The sequence below is a fragment of the Ahaetulla prasina genome, chromosome 3, assembly GCF_028640845.1.
Source record: "Ahaetulla prasina isolate Xishuangbanna chromosome 3, ASM2864084v1, whole genome shotgun sequence".
In the NCBI taxonomy this organism is placed as follows: Eukaryota; Metazoa; Chordata; class Lepidosauria; order Squamata; family Colubridae; genus Ahaetulla; species Ahaetulla prasina.
Window position 1 is genome coordinate 574,880 of NC_080541.1, and position 19,659 is coordinate 594,538.

The 19,659-nt window shown below is 56.6% G+C and overlaps 1 protein-coding gene across 29 annotated transcripts in view; it reads right to left on the minus strand.

The window, feature by feature from the left end:
- The window catches only part of PLEC (plectin), a 100,592-nt gene that overhangs the window by 14,692 nt on the left and 66,241 nt on the right, over nucleotides 1–19,659 (minus strand). For 12 of the 29 annotated variants that reach the window (XM_058178997.1, XM_058179000.1, XM_058179004.1 and 9 more), the window contains 30 exons: nucleotides 16,631–16,692; nucleotides 15,944–15,958; nucleotides 15,550–15,639; nucleotides 14,631–14,666; nucleotides 13,993–14,070; nucleotides 13,804–13,896; nucleotides 12,824–12,990; nucleotides 11,795–11,910; nucleotides 11,594–11,700; nucleotides 11,368–11,487; nucleotides 10,961–11,056; nucleotides 10,697–10,824; nucleotides 10,230–10,323; nucleotides 9,968–10,122; nucleotides 9,360–9,660; nucleotides 9,147–9,224; nucleotides 8,798–8,959; nucleotides 8,600–8,704; nucleotides 8,328–8,423; nucleotides 8,013–8,138; nucleotides 7,767–7,919; nucleotides 7,527–7,681; nucleotides 7,205–7,331; nucleotides 6,016–6,199; nucleotides 5,698–5,855; nucleotides 5,272–5,450; nucleotides 1,660–1,798; nucleotides 1,195–1,551; nucleotides 298–381; nucleotides 81–185 (listed from right to left, as the gene is read on the minus strand). In XM_058178997.1, the coding sequence (XP_058034980.1) occupies nucleotides 81–185; nucleotides 298–381; nucleotides 1,195–1,551; nucleotides 1,660–1,798; nucleotides 5,272–5,450; nucleotides 5,698–5,855; nucleotides 6,016–6,199; nucleotides 7,205–7,331; nucleotides 7,527–7,681; nucleotides 7,767–7,919; nucleotides 8,013–8,138; nucleotides 8,328–8,423; nucleotides 8,600–8,704; nucleotides 8,798–8,959; nucleotides 9,147–9,224; nucleotides 9,360–9,660; nucleotides 9,968–10,122; nucleotides 10,230–10,323; nucleotides 10,697–10,824; nucleotides 10,961–11,056; nucleotides 11,368–11,487; nucleotides 11,594–11,700; nucleotides 11,795–11,910; nucleotides 12,824–12,990; nucleotides 13,804–13,896; nucleotides 13,993–14,070; nucleotides 14,631–14,666; nucleotides 15,550–15,639; nucleotides 15,944–15,958; nucleotides 16,631–16,692 (3,866 nt within the window). Of the gene's footprint in view, nucleotides 1–80; nucleotides 186–297; nucleotides 382–1,194; nucleotides 1,552–1,659; nucleotides 1,799–5,271; nucleotides 5,451–5,697; nucleotides 5,856–6,015; nucleotides 6,200–7,204; nucleotides 7,332–7,526; nucleotides 7,682–7,766; nucleotides 7,920–8,012; nucleotides 8,139–8,327; nucleotides 8,424–8,599; nucleotides 8,705–8,797; nucleotides 8,960–9,146; nucleotides 9,225–9,359; nucleotides 9,661–9,967; nucleotides 10,123–10,229; nucleotides 10,324–10,696; nucleotides 10,825–10,960; nucleotides 11,057–11,367; nucleotides 11,488–11,593; nucleotides 11,701–11,794; nucleotides 11,911–12,823; nucleotides 12,991–13,803; nucleotides 13,897–13,992; nucleotides 14,071–14,630; nucleotides 14,667–15,549; nucleotides 15,640–15,943; nucleotides 15,959–16,630; nucleotides 16,693–18,633 lie in introns of all 29 variants that reach the window. The other 17 variants (XM_058178999.1, XM_058179015.1, XM_058179021.1 and 14 more) reach the window with 5 other exon arrangements.

A 19,659-nucleotide genomic window follows, 5' to 3' on the forward strand; every position in this document is an offset into this window, starting at 1 on the left:
AATGTTTTCCTTCTAGAACTTCTGTCCCTACTCCCAGCGCGTCCCGCCCCCATTAGCCCCGCCCAGGGATGCCCCCTCACCTCCTGGATGATGCTGTCCGAGGCAGACTGCACTTTAGGCTTCTTGGCAGGAGAAGAGACAGGCTCCACCTGGGCTTTGTAGGTGACCAGCTGAAGCTCATAATCCTTCAAAGGAAAGAAGGGTTGGCCTGCTGTGGGAGCCCCCTAAGCCCAGGTGGCGGGCGGCGGTGGCCTGCAGAGCCCGCCCCTTGAACAGGCCCGCCTCACTGCCACGCACCTTGATGGCATCAATGTACTGCTTGGCCAAGCGGTGGCTCTCTTCCACCTTCTCCCAGTTCTGTTCACACTCTTCCAGGAGTTTCTGGGGAAGGAGAGTCAGAAGGAATAAGCGACCCCCCCCACCAAGGCCCACAGCACAGGGATGGCCCATGGCTCAAGAAGAGGCCACCTTGGAGGGAGGTCCTGCGCAGAGGAGTCTCAGAGGAACCTACACAGCACAGCTTCCCCGCTCCCCCAAAAGCAGCTCCAGGGTGCTGAGGTAGGGTCGCAGGGAAGCTCAGGGGCCGGAAACAAGGCAGAGGGGCTTCACTCTCTCAGCCAAAGGGAGGAGTGGGTCTAACTGGAACTCTGCCAGCATCCAAGGAACCCCGATCATTAGGAAGACCCATGGTTCCCCCTTCTTAGATAGTGGTATATAGCTGAAAAATTCAGGCCATTTATTTGTTAAACGGCATGAATTTGTCAGCTATAAGCAATTACTAAAACCTCTTAGTGGCCTGCACTCAAGCTACCCCTCCCTTTGGAAATGCAAGTCAGACCCAGGCCTGATGGGATGCCATGTCTACCCCCCAGTGGTGAAATGCACTTACCATTGCTACCGGTTCAGGAATGGGAGCACACGAGAACGTGTGTGCTGCACGCATGCGCAGAACCTTCTGCGCAGACGCAGATGGTAAAAAAACAGGACGTAATGACGTTCTGGTGGGTGGGCGGAGCTTCCCGCCACCAGCGCTACCAGTTCAGCGAGTCGGATAGAACTGGGGGAATTTCACCGCTGCTACCCCTCCATCCCCAGCACTGAAGACCTCCTTCCAGCCCTGCCAGCTGAGGGGGCTTCAAGGGGGCTTCCGCCGTCTGCTCTAGTCAGGTCCACTCTCCTCTTGCTTGACCTCACCTTCTCTTGTAGCAGCTGCTCCCGCACCTGCTGGCTGCTGGTTATGGGCACAGCCTGGAGGCCCTCCTGGCGCTGGCGGGCATCCTGAATCCACTCCATCAGCCAGCTGTAGCTGTTGCGGTAGTAGCGCAGCTGGCGTCCCAGTTGGTCCAGTTCCCGCTGCCGCAGGTCGATCTGGGCCAGGATAGCCTGCCAGCGGTTGAGGAGCTGCTGCACGCGATCCCGGTAGCGGTCCAAGTCCAGATCCCTCTCACTGTGGCCTCTCACCATCCTCTCGTTTACCTCACTGGCCTTGGCCAGGTCCGCTTCCAGGGCACTGAAGACTGGCTGGTGCCCCTCAACCTGCCCACGCAGCCTCTACAGAACAAAGACAGAGGGAGGGTGGGGAGTCAGGGTCACGCGAGCCCTTCTAAACCACAGGCGGTTCAAAGGTCCCCCCTGGCAGCTGTGGGCCTGGCCGGTCACCTTGAGCTCTGCCTTGGTAGCTTCAACAGCCTTGAGGTCAGACGGCACAGCCTGGACATCTTTGAGCTGCTCTTCATAACTCTGGACCAGCCCCTCAGCCCCTTGGGTGCTACGGATGACCAGGTTGATGGTCTTTAACCTGCAGGAGAGGTGGATCGACTCAGAAATGGCAGCTGGACAAGGTTGCCCATTCAACAGGACAACATTCAATGAAAAGAAAAATAAGATTTTATACTTAGGCAAGAAAAACCAAATGTCCAAGTACAGGTTAGATGAAACCTGGCTCAATAGCACTAACTGCAAGAAGGCTCTTGGAGTCTTAGTGGGCAATCCTCTAAATATGAGCAAGCCATGTGTGGCAGCAGCCAAAAAAGCCAATGCAATCCTAGGTTGCATTAACAGAGGGATAGAATCAAGATCATTTAATAGAATAGAATAGAATAGAATTTTATTGGCCAAGTGTGATTGGACACACAAGGAATTTGTTTTGGTGCATTTGCTCTCAGTGTACACAAACGGGGGGAAAAAAAACCTTCATCAAAGGTACAACATTTACAACACAAATGATGGTCATAGGTTGCAATTTAACCCTTAATGAAACAAAAAAGTTACAGTCATACAGTCATAAGTGGAAGGAGATGGGTGATGGAAACGATGAGAAGATTAATAGTAGTGTAGATTTAGTAAATAGTTTGACATTGTTGAGGGAATTATTTGTTTAGCAGAATGATAGCCTTCGGGGAAAAAACTGTTCTTGTGTCTAGTTGTTCTGATGTTCAATGCTCTATAGCGTCGTTTTGAGGGTAGGAGTTGAAACAGTTTATGTCCAGGATGTGAGGGATCTGTAAATATTTTCACAGCCCTCAACCTGTATACTTGACCAGTATACAGGTCTTCAATGGAAGGCAGGTTGGTAGCAATTATTTTTTCTGCAGTTCTAATTATCCTCTGAAGTCTGTGTCTGTCTTGTTGGGTTGCAGAACCAAACCAGACAGTTATAGAGGTGCAAATGACAGACTCAATAATTCCTCTGTAGAACTGGATCAGTAGCTCCTTGGGCAGTTTGAGCTTTCTGAGTTGGCGCACAAAGAACACTCTTTGTTGTCCTTTTTTGATGATGTTTTTGATGTTAACTGTCCATTTTAGATCTCGTGATATGATAGAACCTAGAAATTTGAAAGTTTCTACTGTTGATACTGTGTTGTCAAGTATTGTGAGAGGTGGAAGTATGGAAGGGTTTCTCCTAAAGTCTACCACCATTTCTACAGTTTTGAGTGTGTTCAGTTCCAGATTGTTACGATCGCACCACAAGGCTAGTTGTTCGACCTCTCGTCTATGCGGATTCGTCATTGTCTCGAATGAGACCAATAACTGTTGTGTCATCTGCGAACTTCAGTAGTTTAACAGATGGATTATTGAAGATGCAGTCATTGGTATACAGAGAGAAGTGGGGAGAGCACACAGCCTTGGGGGGGCCCTGTGCTAATTGTACAGGTATCTGAAGTGATCCCGCTTAGCTTTACCTGCTGCTTCCTGTTTGTTAGGAAGCTTGTGATCCACTTACAAGTCTGTTCAGGTACCTGTAGTAATTTAGTTAGTTAGTTTAGTTAGAAGAGTGTGTGGAATGATGGTACTGAATGCTGAACTAAAGTCTACAAAGAGGACCCTTACATAGGTCTTTGGAGATTCAAGATGTTGTAAGATGTAGTGCAGAGCCATATTAACAGCATCATCTGTTGATCTATTTGCTCAGTATGCAAATTGCAAGGGGTCTAATAGCAGATCCGTGATGGTTTTCAAGTAGGAAAGCACTAGCCTTTCAAAGGCTTTCACGACTACAGATGTTAAAGCAACTGGTCTGTAGTCATTCAGTTCCTTGATAGTGGGCTTCTTCGGCACTGGGATGATGGTAGAGTGTTCGAAGCAAGAAGGAACATAGCACATCTCTAGTGATTTATTGAAGATATGGGTGATATTTATTGAAGATATGGGTGATAAAGTACTAATACCACTTTATAAAGCCTTAGTAAAACCATACTTAGAATACTACATCCAGTTTTGGCCACTATATTATAAAAAAGATGTTGAAACTCTGGAAAGAGTGAAGAGAAGAGCAACAGAGATGATTAGAGGGCTGGAGGCTAAAATATATGAAGAACGGTTGCAGGAATTGGGCATGTCTACTTTGGTGAAAAGAAGGACTAGGAGTGACATGATAGCAGCATTGGAAGAGCATGATGGCCGTCGCCAGAGGAGCTTTTTATCAGGTCCGCCTGATACGCCAGTTGCGTCCCTTCTTACACTGGGATTCCTTATGCACAGTCACTCACGCCCTCGTCACTTCCCGTCTGGACTACTGCAACGCTCTCTACATGGGGCTCCCCTTGAAGAGCACCCGAAGGCTCCAACTGGTTCAGAATGCGGCCGCGCGGGTGATATGCGTTCCCATGGGGAGGATCTCCTCAGGGTGCCATCGGCCAGACAATGTCGACTGGCAACACCCAGGGGGAGGGCCTTCTCTGTGGGGGCACCAACCCTCTGGAACGAGCTACCATCAGGTATCCGCCAACTCCCTGATCTTCGGACCTTTCGACGCGAGCTGAAAACATTTCTGTTCCATCGCACAGGACTGGCCTAATGGGGTTTTAATAATGGGGTTTTTATTGGTTTTAAGTGTTCGGCCAATTTTAAATTTTCCTTTTTAAACTGGTTTTAATTTTTGTATTAATTGTTTTACTTAAACCGCCCTGAGTCCTTTGGGAGAAGGGCGGTATAGAAATTTAAACAATCAATCAATCAATAAATAAATAAAATAGTATTTGAGGGGTTTCCACAAAGAAGAGGGGGTCAAGCTATTCTCCAAAGCATCGGAAGGCAGCACAAGAAACAGTGGATGGAAACTAATCAAGGAGAGAAGCAACCTGGAATTAAAGGATAAATTTCCTGCAGGTCAAAACAATTTAGCAAGTGGAACAGCTTGCCTTCAGAAGTTGTGGATACTCCAATACTGCAGGCTTTGAAGAAGAGACTGAATAATCACTTCTCCAGAATGGTAATAGGGTATCCTGCTTGAGCAGGGGGTTGGACTAGAAGACCTCCAAGGTCCCTTCCAACTCTGTTATTCTTTGGTCTCCCAAGCATATAAGAATTAGCCCACATCATTAAAAAACATAGCGGGGAGCAGAAACATAGAAATGGCCACTTCAAAATCTTCAAAAACTGAAGACTGAGTTAGCTGGATGTCAAAAGGATGTTGAGACTCAGAAAGAGAGTCTCTAACCTGGAGGGCTCTTACCACAAAGCCCCTGTGCTGCGAGACCCACAAAGGGAACAAACTGCCAACACTAAGTTCACCTCTGTCCCTCAGCAAAGGGCTGAGGGGGGGCGATGGGAGTTACCTCAGGAGGATATGAGAGCAGAGGGCGCCTTTGGAAGGTGGGGAGCTGGATCAGGGGGTCTCCAGGACGACCTGATTCCCCAGCTAGGATCTCAGAGTTGCTGCTGCTGAGTTTGTAGTAAGAACAAGGGTGGCCAAACCCAATGCCCACCCTCCTCCTCCCTCCCTCCCTCCCTCTGTCCCCATGGCCAGGCATGTTGCTAAGAACCACCTACTTCTCCAAGAAAATGCTGGAGAGGCTGTACACCTGGCCCATCTTCTGCAGCGTAATATCCAGCTCGGAGTGCAGCAGGGGGGCCGAACCGGCCTGCTCTGGTTGAGCCAGGACCTGCTCCGTCTGGGTGCTCACTTTGCCCAAACTCTTCTGGAGTTTTTCCAGCTCCAGATGTATCGCCTGAGGGGAGGGGAGCGACGTCAAGGACCTAGGCCAGGTAGCCTCAAGTACAGACCTCAACCCCTTCTCCTGGGGAAAGGAGAGTATCCCTGTCCCGTTTCAAGATGGGAAGGCAGGAAGCAGCTCCGTGGCCAGAGCAGTGGAGCCTCTGCTTCCCCTTCCCTGGACTGTGAGTCTCCTGTGCCCCAGAGGAGATTCCATCAGCTTCTGCAGCTGTGCCGATCTCATTGCCAAAGGGGAGCCATACCTGCTGGTCGGTAATGCGCTGCGCACATTCATTAACAGGGTCTTGGTCAAGCGGAGAACGGATTTTGTGTATGGTGCGGGACTCGCAGCCTTCGAGCTGCAGGCGGATGTCCTTCAGCTGGGAGATGAAGTTCCTGCACAACGACTCCTCCTGTTCCCCTGCCACCCCACAAACCAAGCCTGGGGTTAACAGACACCAGCACCACTCGTGGTTACAGGTCAGTCAAGAGGGGAGCAAGGATGGGTTGCCAAGGCCACCCAGGGAGCCCATGGGAGGGAGAGGCCCGGTCTGAAATCAAAGCGCAGACTCAAGGCTTACCTTTCTCCAGCCCGCGCAGTAGCATCTCATACTTCTGGGTGCAGACGGTGTAATCGCGCTCTGCCTGTAGCCGGTCATCCGGATGGAAGTTCTGGGAGTCCTGGCTGTCGCGCAGGAACTCCTGGTAGTGGGTTTCCAGGCTGCGCAGCATCTGCCGGTAATCCTCGGGGGGCATCGTCCGAAACTGCGAAATACACGTCTTATTGTGGGGAGTCCAAGAGAACATCAGCCGAGCCAGCTGAGGTTGGTCCCTCAAGATCTCCCCAGGGTAACCTTCGAGTCTGGGCTGACCAGCCCCAGTGGTCTCAAAAACAGGGGGGCTACATTCCCTCAACCCCTGCCTGCCGTGGGGATCACCAAGAGAGCTCTCTCTGCAAGAGGCACCCTGGGCAGCGCTATACCCTGCTTGACAGATGGGGGGATGGGGACCTGGGGGTCCCTTGGCCCATACCAAGCAGTGAAGCTCAGGGGGCTGCAAGGGCTGGCAAGGATGCAGCTGCTGTCCCGTCTGACCTACCCTGCATTACATCCTGAGCTCTACCTGGGCTGCTTTGAAGAGGCAGGAGACGTCCCGATGGGGCAGCGCAAAGCCCCCAAAGGACGATGGGGCTGAGGCAGCTGAACCCTCTCCACTAACTGCATTGCCCCCAGCACCATTCAAAGGAGCTGATCCTCTCTGTAAAGCTAAACCCTCTAAGACCTGCCCACCCTTCAGACCGAGTGGCCACTCTTCCCCTTCCCTGAGAAATGCATCCCACCCAAACCCTTCAATCTGCAGATGGCCTTGCTGGTGGGGACTCCATGGGTTGTGGGTTGGGGTGGCCCTGGTGTCCCAGTCTTTTGGAGGGGCTTCCACTCCTTCCCTCTTTTTTGGACACTGCTTGAGAGTTCAGTAGTCAGGAAGGGTCCCTCAGAAGGGCCACGAACAATGATAAAGAACCCTCAAGGCACTCCCAGACTTGTACCCTCTTCCCAAGAGGGGACATCATCACACAGCTGCTGGTTCCCCCTTTGGGCAACTCCTGCCCGTCCCCTCCAGCCAGCCCAAGGGACGCCAAGCCAGTCAAAGCCAAATCTGAGCAGGGCAAGCCCTGCAGACCGTTGTGGGGGGTGGGGGGAGGTGTCTGCCGCTGGCCTGGGCTTGCCAGGAAAGCAGGCATTGGGAAGAGGGAGGGAATCTGGGCCTCACAATGAGGAGGGACCAGGTCTGGATCTGCTGGATCTCCCGCTGCAGATACTGCCAGGAAAGCAGGCTCTTCATGTTGATGTGCAGCTGGTGCCAAGTGCTGAGCAGCTTCTGGTGCACCGTCTCCAGCCTAAAGGGACATGGGAGGAGGAGGTCAGGGCGGAGGCTGCCTCTCTCCAGGCTGGGTGGGGTAAGGGGGCAAAAGACAGGCTTGGAGCTCCTGCCTGGCCCCAGAGCTGGGGGGGGAACAGGGGGGTGCAATGGCCTGCTGAAGAAGGGAGGGAGCCTTTACTGCCGCCTTGGAGTCCAGGTGAGAAGCACGTACCTCCCAACGGCTTCCAGGGCCTCCTTGTTGGGTGGGGGGATCAGGAAACAGATGGAGGGGGCGAGGGACTCCTTCCCGGCTGCATTCAAGACTTTCCACTTGTAGGGCTGGGCGTTGCTGAGGAGGGTGCACTGATCCCCCTTGTGCACTGTGATCTGGGGGTGGAAAGGAGGAGAGCTCAGCTGATGCAGCCAGAGGCAGCCCCCCCTTCCCTCCCCCCGCTGCCCCCTCCTCACTCACCTCCATTTGCTTGTAGTCACAGATGGCCTGGAGGGGCAGCCGTCCCCTGACTGGGGGGCTTGCACTGCGGGGCTTCAGCTGGACAATGGTCTTGGCCCGGTTGGCCAGCCCAGCCAGGTGACTCTGGTACTGTGTGAGATGGTCTTTCTCCTCCTGAAATGGAGGGTGGGAGGCAGGAAGCAGCCCCGGTAAGTGAGGGGAAAAGGCGGCGGCTGGGTCAAGGGAGGGGGCCAGTCCCACCCTCACCAGGGAGTCCTGCAGCAGGTCCTCTAAGCGAGTCACTGTGATGGACCGGTCGCAGGTGAACTTCTTCTTCATCGTCTCCTGAGTCTTGTGCAGAAACTCCTCTGCTTCCTTTACATCAGAAAAGAACTGGGGGGGGGGGAGGAAGAGGATGGAGAGGGTGCTAATTGAGACAGAGTCCTCTGGGGTTCTGTGTCCCCCCCCCCCATTGCCAAAGGAAGCCAGAAGGATGAAGGTCAGCCGGTTCCTGCCACAATCTTGCTTTTCTGCTCAGCTGCTAGAGACTGTGTACCCTCCCCCACCTTCCTGCAGGACTACCTGGAAGTAGCTGCTGTTCTCCTTCAGGTGAGCCTCAATGCAGCAGCACAGTTGCAGCAGCCAGCTCCACTGAGTCTGCAGGGCTGCCTGGAAGGCCTGCAGGGGGAAGCAGAGCAGAGTGAGTGGGGAAGACAGCAGAGGGAAGAACCCTTCCCCCACACTCTCGGGTGCCTGCTTGGGGGGGGGGCAGTGGGCAAGGGCCGGGAGCGGTCATCTGATGAGGGCTCCTCGTGACGCAGGCGTGACTGCTGGCGCTCCCACATCCCACCCACCTCCACCGTCTGCCTGGCTGGGTGATCTTCCCGCAGCAGCCGGTCGCCTGTGTTCTGGATCTCCTTGACCCGCCGCTCCCGCAGCTCCAGGTCTCTCATCAGGCCCTAGAGGGTGGCAGAGCACACACAGATCCGGGGGTCAGCTGCGGTCTGGCAGCCGGGCTCCTCGCTCGGGGCCAGAGGGAGGGCAACTTTTACCGAGTAGCTCTCCTTCTTTGCAGCCATGTTGCTGTTGCGCTCGCTCCAGTCGTAGTTCACCTCCTCCTCCTCCTTCTCATTCAGCCACATCAGCTCTTTGGTGGCTGCAGCCACGAATGCCTGGAGGCTCTCCAGGTGCCGCAGCCGGGCCTTGGATGAGCTCTGCAAGACACGGATCATGGTGGCTCAGCCCAGCACTGAGAGAAGCCTGTCCACTGGTCAAGGGAAAGTGTCCAGGGCAAAGAGCGCCAGGGCACCCAATGCCGCTGCATCCCCAAGGGGGAGGAGAAGCAAGGTCTCTGCCTGCAACCCCTCTGCTGCCCCGACCGTCCCCCGGCCATCTGCTCACCAGCAGCTTCTCGTACTGCACATCCAGCTTGCTGAGGTAGTCCCGGTATGAGGTCTGTGGACCAGGAGAGAGCTGGGCCTACAGTGAGCAAAGGAGAGCCATGAAACCACTACCACTAGGCAGACATGGCAGCCCCCTCCTTCAACAAGCCTTGCTGGGAGGCTGGCATTCTCGGACCCCCATGCCTGGCACACACACACACACCCTGTGTACCTCGTCCACCTGGGCTCGCTCAATCTTGGGGCGAAACTCCTCAATGGAGCGATGCAGTCCGCGGTGGCTGCCGAGTTGTGACTCCACCGTGGGCAGGTCCACACCCCATTCAGCTGCGTTGAGGCGGGCCTGGTTCTCTTCCACCCAGGTCAGCAGATCTTGCAGGTAGCGTAGGGTGACATCATCCAACTCCGGTCGTGGGCGCTGCGTGACCGGTACGGACACTTGGACAGTCCCAGATTTCAGCCGCAAGTTGTACTCGGTGCGTATGGCCACAAGGCGCTCGTGCAAACGGTAAACCCTGCAAGCGGGGAGGGAATGCTGTGCTACAGATGGGGGTCCCTGCTGGGAAGACAGCAGCCAGAGCTCCCCGCTTCCAAGCCCAGTGAGAGTGGCTGCAGCTGCTCCTGCAGAGGGGGAAGCTCCCACCACCAGAGGGCAGTACACACAAAATGTGCTGGTTACGGGGTTGTTTTTTTCCTAAGGGGCAGAGGCTCCCTTCCAGGAGGGCTCTAAACTTCTAACTTCATGGCATCAGCTCTCCCATGGAAAAACAACCCCCCTCCCGCCCCCATGTGAGGAGAAGGAATGGGAGGAGCACTACTGACCTGCGATACATCTGCTCGCCCTGGGGGTGGTGCCCATCCTTGAGGGCTTGCACATCATTGAAGAGCAAGCGGATCATGGCCTCGGCCTTGTCCAGGTCCCGTTCAATCTCCACCAAGTGCTGTGGTGCCTTGCCTGCATTCAGCAGGCGGATGTCCTGCAGGAGGGGAACCAAGGACCCTGAGCCTGGCAGAGCACCAGGTCAGACCCTCCGCCCACTCCTGGTCCCAGGGTCCAGTGGGAGCAGACTAGAGCACCCCTCACCGACTGCAGTAGGATGTCTGCCTGGTTGAGCTGCTCCTCGCAGAGTCCGGACTCCATCTGGAGTTTGCTGACGATGCGCTGCAGCCGTTCCAACCTAGGAAGGCAGGAGGGGAGCAAGAGAGAAGTGAACAAGGGTCCCAGCCAGCTCCCTCCACTCCACTGGGGCTCAGCTCTCGTCCCTCCTGTTCCAGGGGAGGGCAGCCTAGCTGTCCCAGGCTGCCTTGGCTCACTCTGCCCACTCACCCAGATGCTTCCTGAAGAGTAAAGCAGCGGGTGGGTGGGGGAGGCGGGTGGTGAGTCACCAGCCGTGTGTTTCCCATTATGGCTGGGCTGGGCCCGCTGCGGTTGGGAGGGAGCCGCCGTCCTCCTGCCTGCCGGGCTGCCTTCCCAGGAAGAGGAAGTGCCCGACTCCAGCTCCTGTGCCCCCCAGCTTCCCTCTAGGCACTCTGTTAGGTGCTCCTGCTTGCCTCTCAAACTCTGAGCGCAGAAGCTTCTCCCTCTCCAGGATGGCCACGTGCAGCCTACCCCACTCCTTCTCCACATCCAGTGGGTGGTAGCCCGGAGGGATCTTCAGTTGCCCGCTTTGCACAGCAGCCTAGTGGAGCCGGAAACAGATGGGAGCTGCTGACGACAGGCCCCAGAAGGCTACCCTGCCCTCCAGTAGGCTGGCATGCTGGCCAGCCCAGGGCCTCAGGCCTCATCAAGGCAGCAAAGGGGCAATTCGGGCTCACCTCCAGAGACTGGAAGATCACCTTGGAGCGGCTCTTGTCAGCCTCTTTGGCGGGCAGCTCCATCTCTTTGAACTTCAAGAACTGGTGCCACAGGATCTGCGGGAGAACAATGGGGGGGGGATGGTGGGGTGGGACGGGGTGGGTCCTGGGGGTGGCCCAGTGGGCACCGAGAGGCCCCAGAGCTCTTTGCTCTGGGCCAAAGCAGCCAGTGACTCTCCTGGGGGCAGAGCTGTCCATGGAAGGGGACTCCCATGCCTATTCAGGGAGCCCTTTCACACGCACACCCAACCACCATGGGGTGCCTCCCCAACCCAGAAGGGAGGCCCAGGCCTGCCCTCAAGAGACCCCAGCCAGAGAGGGAGGTGGCACAGGACAGCGGGCAGGAGCCGACCCAGGCGGGCTCTCACCTCGATCTCCTCGTAGCTGGCAGGGAACTTCCTCCCCTCAAAAGTCACCGTATGGTGCTGGATCCACTGCAGAAGCAGGCTGACCACCCCGTAGTATTCCTGCCAGCGCAGCTGCAGCTCCTACGGGGGCGGGGGGTAGATGAGAGAAAAGGTGGTGGGTGCTAAGGTCACACCCGGAGCCCACAGACTGGCCAGGCCTCCCCACTTCATCGCCCCCAATGCTCACGTTGGCTTTGATTCCATCCGGCACGTCTGGCACTCGTGGCATGGCGTCGTAGAGGGAGGACACATAGGTGATGATGGACTTCTCATCCGGCTGGGGCACATCCACATCTGGGGAAAAGAAAGGGGGAAGGGAGTGCTGTGCTGCCCCTCCCAAAGGAGCCCCCACCCCCCGCCCTGCCCATGGGGCAGCCCATCCCAGTACCTTCCGGGTCCAAGAGCCGCGTCACCCCCAGGTCGTGTTCAGCCACCGAGAAGGCCTGCTCCAGATTCTCCACGTTGCTCTGGTGGTAGACCTTATTCATGTCGATCAGCATTGGCCTGCAGAAGGGAGAGGCTGCAGTCAGAGACCCCCCCAGGGCCGAGCTTCTGCGTCAGACCTTCCCCTGGAAGCGGCGTGGCTGCATCTGTGCCCATCAATGAGGGGCTCATCTCCTCATCAGCCTCCCCTGACACCAGCCTTTGTGCCCCCTGTGGCTCTTCCAGAGGTCGCATCGGTGTGGTCTGGAACAAGGCCACCCTGGACCTCAAGCTTCTGCTCCTTAAAATAGGGAGCACAGGAACGGCTGAAGTAATTAGCTTCCCAACAATTGGAAAAGCTCAAGGTTCCAGTCCTCAAGGCCCGCTGCAGTATCGTGCGTGTATGTCCCAAGACAGGACGTTTCCTGCTTCCTTGTCCCCCTCAGGTCCTGGGCACTCTGAATGATTGCTTTGAAGCCCACTCCCCCCCAGTCTGTGCCTAGGCCCCCTGCAGGCACCCGAACCCAATGCTCCTTGTTTGGGAGGGGTCCCGGGGCAGTCCGCAGCTTGGAGCAGACCCACTAGTGAATGAGGCTCTGGCTTTTCAGAAGCAGCCTACTGGTCAGCAAGGGGTCTGAGCTTAAGGCACTCCCTCCCTCATAAACTGCTCCTCCCCTTCTGCCGGGAGTCTGATGCCCCCTGGTCAATCTCCCTAGCCTCGACTCTGGAGTGGGCGCTAAGTGCCAGCAGGTGTGCCAGACCCTTGCCCTCCGTCAGCTGGGAGGGGAAGCAAGAGGCCAGGCCAGAGGGGCTCCAGCCCATCCCTACCCCATTGGTCAAGGAAGGTGGGGGCAATCCCCTTCCTCCCTTCACAAGCAGGGTAGTCTGTGGTTGAGGCCACTCGCCCGACATCCATGGGTGCAACACTGCGGCCCTTTCCATTGGGGCCCCTTCAATGGGCCCCTGCCCACTCACCCCCTGCCCCACCCCTTACTTGTGCCTGTGGATGACGGCGTTGAAGAGACGGCCATCGCGCCAGCTGGAGGTGAAGTTGTCACAGCGCAAGCCCTGGTACCCCTCCACCATGCGTTGCGACCACAGAAGCAGCTTCTCTTTGGCCGTCATGTCCTCCGACTGGCCAGTCACCTGGATGTCAGAGATCTTGGAGGAAAGAGGGACTGCCTGAATCCGGGAGCCTGACTGAAGCTGCTGGCCATCTGGGGATGGCACCTCCCACCACCCACCGGGCTGCAGAGCCTTCTGGCCAAGGCTTGGCCGCTTTCTGTGCCCAGACCTGGACCTCCCACCTGCCTCCTCAGGGCTGCCATGTGCCCCTCAAGAGGAGGGTTGATTCTCTGTGCAACCCCTGGTGGTTGCGATGCCCCAGGCCAGGCACTGGATCTCCACTGGGAGCCTTGGAGGGCGCCTTGGCAGCTTGCCCTTAGTAGTTGCCTCTACCCAATACACAAGGCGCAGCTGCAGGGCTCTGGATACTCTCCTAAGCAAGACCTATCCCTGCATCTGGGGAACGGCAAGGCCTGCAGGTCCTCCCCCCACAACACGCCCAGGCCCAGCACTTAGCGGAAAATCTTGTGTCCTGAAGCGACCGACCAACCGATGGGTGAGTCAGCCCCACAAGCCACAGCATCCTGTTCTCTCCCAGCCGCAGCCCACATTCCTCCCCTCCCCCAGGAACCACTGGGATCCTCCTCCTCGCTTACTTCCCCCTGCCAACCCCCTCCCCACCACCCCTGGCCTGGCCCCCTTCTGAGCAGCCCCCTCCCTGCCCAGCCTCCGAAGGGAAGGGCAACCCCAGCCTCCTTTGCCCATCTGAACGCCTAGTGCTTGTGGAGAGGGGGGGGGGGCTTACAAGAATCTGGCCCACAGGCGAGGGAGGGAGGGAGGGAGTGGCTGAAGAGAGGCCTTGCCCACTAGAGCAGAGCAGGGAAGAAGGTGGGGAAGAGATGGCCTCACCTGGAAGTGGAGGATGATGGTCCAGATGAGGCCTAATGTCAGCTTGGGGTTGCCATCGGCAATATCATCATTCCGGATGTTGACCAGTTTCACCTGTGGAGGTACATGCGCACACACATGCACGGTTACTAAAGGACCCCACTGGCTTTTCACTCCTTCCCCTCCAGGCTCCTCGTCCGGGATGCTCACCTGCCGGTGCTTCAGGTAGTCCAAGGCGATCTGCACGTTTTGCAGCTTGTGGAAGCGCATCCTTCCCTTCTCCCGGGGCTGTGGGCAAAGGAGGCTCAGGTCAGGGCCCTGGAGAAGCTGGGTGTGTATGTGTTCCTTCCCTCCCATCCTTGCTGAAAGGAGCCGGAGAAGGGCAAAGAAATCCCAGCCTGGCAAACAGAGCCAGGAAACAATGCACAGAAGAAAAGACTGCCCCCCAACCCCCCCCCCTCCGCCATTCCCACTCAGCCAAAGCATCCTGGGGCTATCAAGCTTGGCTGCTGCAAGAGAAGCTCACAAGGCCACCCTCAGCAACACACTGGCTTCCCCTCTGGAAAAGAAGGAATTGCCAGGAGGCGGCCACACAGCCCCCTCCCTGCCTGCCCGCCACCCTGGATCCCCTCTGCAGCACCCGAGGCTGAGGAGCAAGGGGACAGCCACGCAGGCCCGCTGTGTAGGATCCGGTCGTGTGATGCACCAGCCTCCCATCAGCAGTTATGGGTTAAGCAAAGCTTTCAGAGGGCATGGACAGGACGCAGCGCACATCAGCCAGCCTCCTCTCCAGCGGGCGCCAAGAGCAGCAGCAGGGGTGCCATGCGGAACCAGGCAGGACCACTCACCAGGCGCAAATTCCGGATCACGTCGCGCTCTCTGGGCTGAGCAGCAGGTGACAGCCGAGCGAGAGGGAAGCAGAGGTCAGAATCCAGCAAAGAGAAGAGACAGACAAACAGCACAGGGAGCGGCAGACAGACAACCCAGAGGAAGTGAGAGAGAAACAGAGTCCGGAGTAGCTCTTGCATTACAGTGCGCAGGCAGGCTCAGCCTGCCGTAGGGGGGATGAGGAGGAGGTGGCAGCAGGGGGGCACCGGAGGGCGGCAGCATCCCAAGTGTCACTCTAAGCACCACCCTTGGGTGGGAGCAATTTGGTGTCCGTGCCCCTCACGCCTTCATCCTCCTTCCGATAAGCCTCTCTCTTAACTCAGGAGACTACCGAGATGGCACTCAACCTCCACAGATCTCCTTTGAGTGTCCCGAAGGCCGGCTGCCGTTCCTCTTCCTTAACAGCACCAGTGGGAGCACCGCCTGTATCTCTATCGGCGCAGGAAGCTGACATGGAGGCGGTAGAGGAGATGTCCCCCTCCAGCTGCTTCTTTGGCCACAGCACAGCCGGGGCTGGGCTGGGCTCCCATGGCGTTGGGCCTAGACGTCCAGCCCCTGGGGAACCCAGAGCTGAGGAAGGGGTCCTGGTAGAAGAGGACAGGAACAGCTCCCTCCCCAAAGCCTCCGGCCAGCCATGCAAGGGTCGAGCAAGAGGGAAGCTGCTGCTCGGACTCCCAGCTCAGGCTAGGTGACACACGGGTGCAGCCGGGGAGGAGGTGCAGAGCAACCGGCAAGCAGGAGACAAGGGCGGCAGACGCTGGTGGGGCAGCGACGTGGCGCTGGGGCCCCTGATGCAGAAGCTTGAGCTGCTTCCTCTGGAGCTTGGGTGGGTGGTACTGCCCACCGAGCCCTGAGGAGCAGGCACAGGAGGCCACGTACCAGAGTGTCCCCTGAGAGCACTTCCAGCAGCGAGATCAGGTTGTGTCCATCTCGCAGGTCCTCGTAGAGGTCATTCACATGGCGCTGGGCCTGTGGAGGCAAAGAGGAACCGGAGGGATTGAGAAGTGGACCCAGCTGGGAGGCAGCTGGGGTACGGTGGGAGTGGGCTTGCTAGGCATGCCAGTCTGGCAGCCATGCCCATGCCAGTTCAGGGAGGTGGTTGCACCTAAGGAATGTCCCGCCTCTCCATCTGGCTTTGGGGTTGCCTTCACCCACACCCCAGAAAGCCTGTTTCAGACAGCCATCACCAGAGGAAGGGGAATTCCTGGAGGATAAAGGAAGGAAGGGAGGCAGGCAGGCAGTGGGTCAAAGCCCAGCCTGCCTTGGCACATACCTCTGCTCGCCAGTGCTGTTGCCAAGGCAGGTGAGAAGAAAGAAAGAAGGAGAAAGAGAAGCATCAAGGAGAGACAGAGAGAGAAGTCAGGGAGGAGAAATGCCCACAGGAAGCACCTCCAGCCAGCTCACAGGCCTCTCCCATCACCCCAACTGGCGGCATTTCCAACTGCTGTGCCAGAGCAGCATGAGGTAGGGCTCCCAAAGTGGAGGAAAGCAGCCCCTGAGAGATGCTATTCCCCAGGGCAACCCCTGTCCATCACCCGGAGCCCTTCCCCAGAAATCCCACCCCCATCGGCAGGCAGAGCTCCAGGGCTCTCAGCCCGAGCCCAGAGCCATGATATGGGGAACACAAAGTCTCCATGCTCCCAGAAACTGGGTCAGGGACAAGGAAGAGGGTCTCCTCCAGGGAAAGGGAAGGGAAGGAAGAAGGAAAAGACGTTGAGGCCAGTTATGTCCCCAATTGTGCCTAGAAAAGGGTGGGTGGGATGGATGGCGGCTGCACCATGTGTGGGCCTCCTGCACACAATCCACTACTCACAACCCCATCCCTGGGAAAGCTCGAGGCCCCCAGAACTGTCATCCTTTCTGCTTGGCTCGGATCCAGGCAGGGAGGTTGACACTCATCCTCCAAAAGCTGCCCCTGAGATCACCCGGTTCCCCCCACCCCAGGGAAAGGGGGACTTACCTTGGAGAGGTGCTTGTTGACCCATTTGGTGAAGGTTTTCTTCTGGACCCGGTCCCGCTCATCTGCAAGAAAGGACGTACGTGTGTGTGTGTTAAGTGGGGCTTATGGAAGAAGGGAGGAAAACAGGCAAAAGGAGCTGAGAGGATGGGAAGGAAACCCATGCTAGGAACCTCCACCTCTCCAGAGGCTGGGCGAGACAGGGGAAGACCCCTCAGTGGCCTCATTTTCTCTTGCCAACCCCCCTCCTCTGGAGGCCTGGGCAAAGGAGGGGCTGCCTTATCCCAGCACAACCTCCCCTCTTCCACAAGCAGCAAGGAGAGGCCTTGTGGGATGGGGTCGCTCCCCCTTGCACAGATCTCCAAAGGGTGCCTTGGGCTAACTGGGCCGTCAGTGCCACTGCATTTGTCACTGGTTGTGGGCTGTTTTTCCAGTCCCCAGCCCAGACGCTTTCGGCTAGGCTAGGCGGCCCTGGGGTGAAAAAGGAAGCTCAGCGGGACACCAGACACTCCCTCCTTCTCTCTTCCCCTTCCTACTCCAGCCACCCATTCTTGCTTGCAATAGGCTCTCTTGGCATGGCCTGGTACTCCTTGAAGCCCTGTTTTCACCCTCTCCTTGCCTCCATGCCAAGCCCCCCCCCCATTCTTGATCCGCCCATTCCTCCCAGCCCCTTCCTCAACCTCCATGCCTGTTGTGCCATTCAGGTCTCAGCTACTCTCCCCGTACCCCCAACCGCTACGGCAAGACTCTTTTGTCCTGGTCGCTCACTCTGGCACATCACACACCTCCTGTTAATTCACAACTCATCCTTCCCCATTGCAACCCCTGGTCTTTTGAGTCCCCTCCTTGTCACGGCTCTGGGCTTTCAACCTAGGCTTGTCTGATGCACCAATTCCAGATCACACCCTGGGCAGAAACAGACTTTTCTCCCTTCCCATTATTGCTTTCACTTACCCCTACATTCCTTGCAATAAAGGACATTATATCTGTTTTCTTTCTGCTGCATTTGAACAATTTAACAAATTTTCACCCAACATCCTTTTGACAGGTTACTTTTCAGATTTGTATCACAGACACAACCCAGCCAGCTTTGGCTCTGAATGGCAGACCGCCAGCCAGCCACAGCACCCTCTGCATGTGGCATTCAGGTCCCACCCCAAGGGTGCCTCCACCTTCACCCTTGAGGACTTCAAACGGTCAACCCACCCAGATCCCAACATTCCACTTATTCTCAAGATGCTGGGCTTCCATCAAACCTTCTTCTGACCACGATCAGCCACCATCCTCCAACCCCAGACTACCCAGAGCATTCCCCACCTCAGCCACTAAACCAACATTCATACCGTTCTCACGGAGCTGCTGAGCAGAGAAAAAGTAGCCTGCACACCATCTAAAGACAAAACCACCCCTCCACTGCCAGCTTCATTTAATCCCCAAACAATTAATTTTCATTAGAACTGTTCTGCATTTTCTCTGCCTCTTTTAATCATTCTCTTCCACCTTACTCACGAGGTCTCTTATTTCATCATATGTCCAGCATCCTTTTTATATTTCCTGTTACTGTAATTCCCGCACTTCTGTGGGCCTCTGAGAATTCTGCTAAAGTATTTTCAAAACAGATTCCGCATCTTTTTTTCTCATATCAATTTTTCATTCATTCTCTTGGGGAGAATAATCAGCTTTTCTACCAGCACATCCGTTTTTCTTCTACTTTCCCTTGCAATTCTTCTCATTCCTTTTTCCCATGATCCACTCCTGATCTCCAACTCACGTACAATGTTAGGCCTACTTTCAGTGACACCAGGTCCTGCTTTCCAGCATATATTTTGCTTCCATCACTCACAACAAAGCCAACGCACCCCCAGGTGCTCCTCTGCTCCAGAAGATCTGCTTACCCTTCCTGCTTGTACTGGACCTTATATGATTCCCTCGGGCTCTTTTCCACTTATACAAACCCCCTCCCCCTTACATCATAAACTGCAATCTTTAATAGCACGTCCTCTCACCAGATGGGCCCATCTCTGCTGTGGATCATGGTTTGGTCAATGGAGGCTCTCGCGTGACAGACAGAAAGACGCATTTTAGTTAAATAGAGCAGGCCAAAGTCCCACCCTGCCCCAGGCTCCATTCCCTGTGGACGGGGTGCGTATCTGGCCAGGATGCCATCAGCACAAAAGAGACCAGGTTTTAATCAAGAGTAAATCAAGCACCCCCTCATTTTTCTAGCCAAGCCACTTTTGGGAAGGACCAAACTCTTGCCTGCATCCCAACAGTTGGCAGCCCACAAGCAGCCTGGCTCTTGCCCAGGATCCTGGCAGAACAGCCTTTCTTCACAAAGCTGCTGGCAGTTGTGTGCCTGATGCTTTGGTCGGAACAAGAAACGTCCCTCAAGGGCTAAGGCAATATTATTGATCACAATCCACCCGGGGCCTGGATGCAAAAGATCATTACTAAAAGAGCTCCATATCGTGAGCGAGCGGAAGGCCCGGGAGGAATGCGGTCAATGGAGGAAGAGCAAGCGCCGAGGAGAAAGGGGGCTGGAAAGGGAGCAGCCGAGGGGCAGGTCGGATCAGGCCCGGCACAAGCGCCCACCAGCCTCCCCGGCAGCGCTGCTGCTCTGCACCTCGAGCCTCCTGCCAGCCAACCCCCTTCGGGCCAGGTGGGGCCGCGGCTTCGCTGAGGCAGCAGCCTGGCATCCCAACGCCCTCTCCCAGGTGCGCTCCCTCCCCGCCCCGGTTCAGCAATCCCCGACGGGACCTTCGGGCGGAGCTGCTTCCCTTCCTCCGGTAGGACTTGCTGGGATCAGCAGCAGCCGCCGCCGGCCCGCCCCCTTCAGCAGGGTCCACGCGGGTGGGGAAAAGCACCCTCGCCGCAACGCTCGGGCCGCTCCCTCCGCCCGACGGGCCTTTGCTCCCCACGCCGCGCACCAGGAAGTGAGCCGGAGGCACAGCAGGGAGGCTCGCCGGCGCCGGGAAAGGCGACCTTCGAGCGGAGCAAAGGCGGCAGGATAAGCGGGCTCCGCGGGGCCCGAG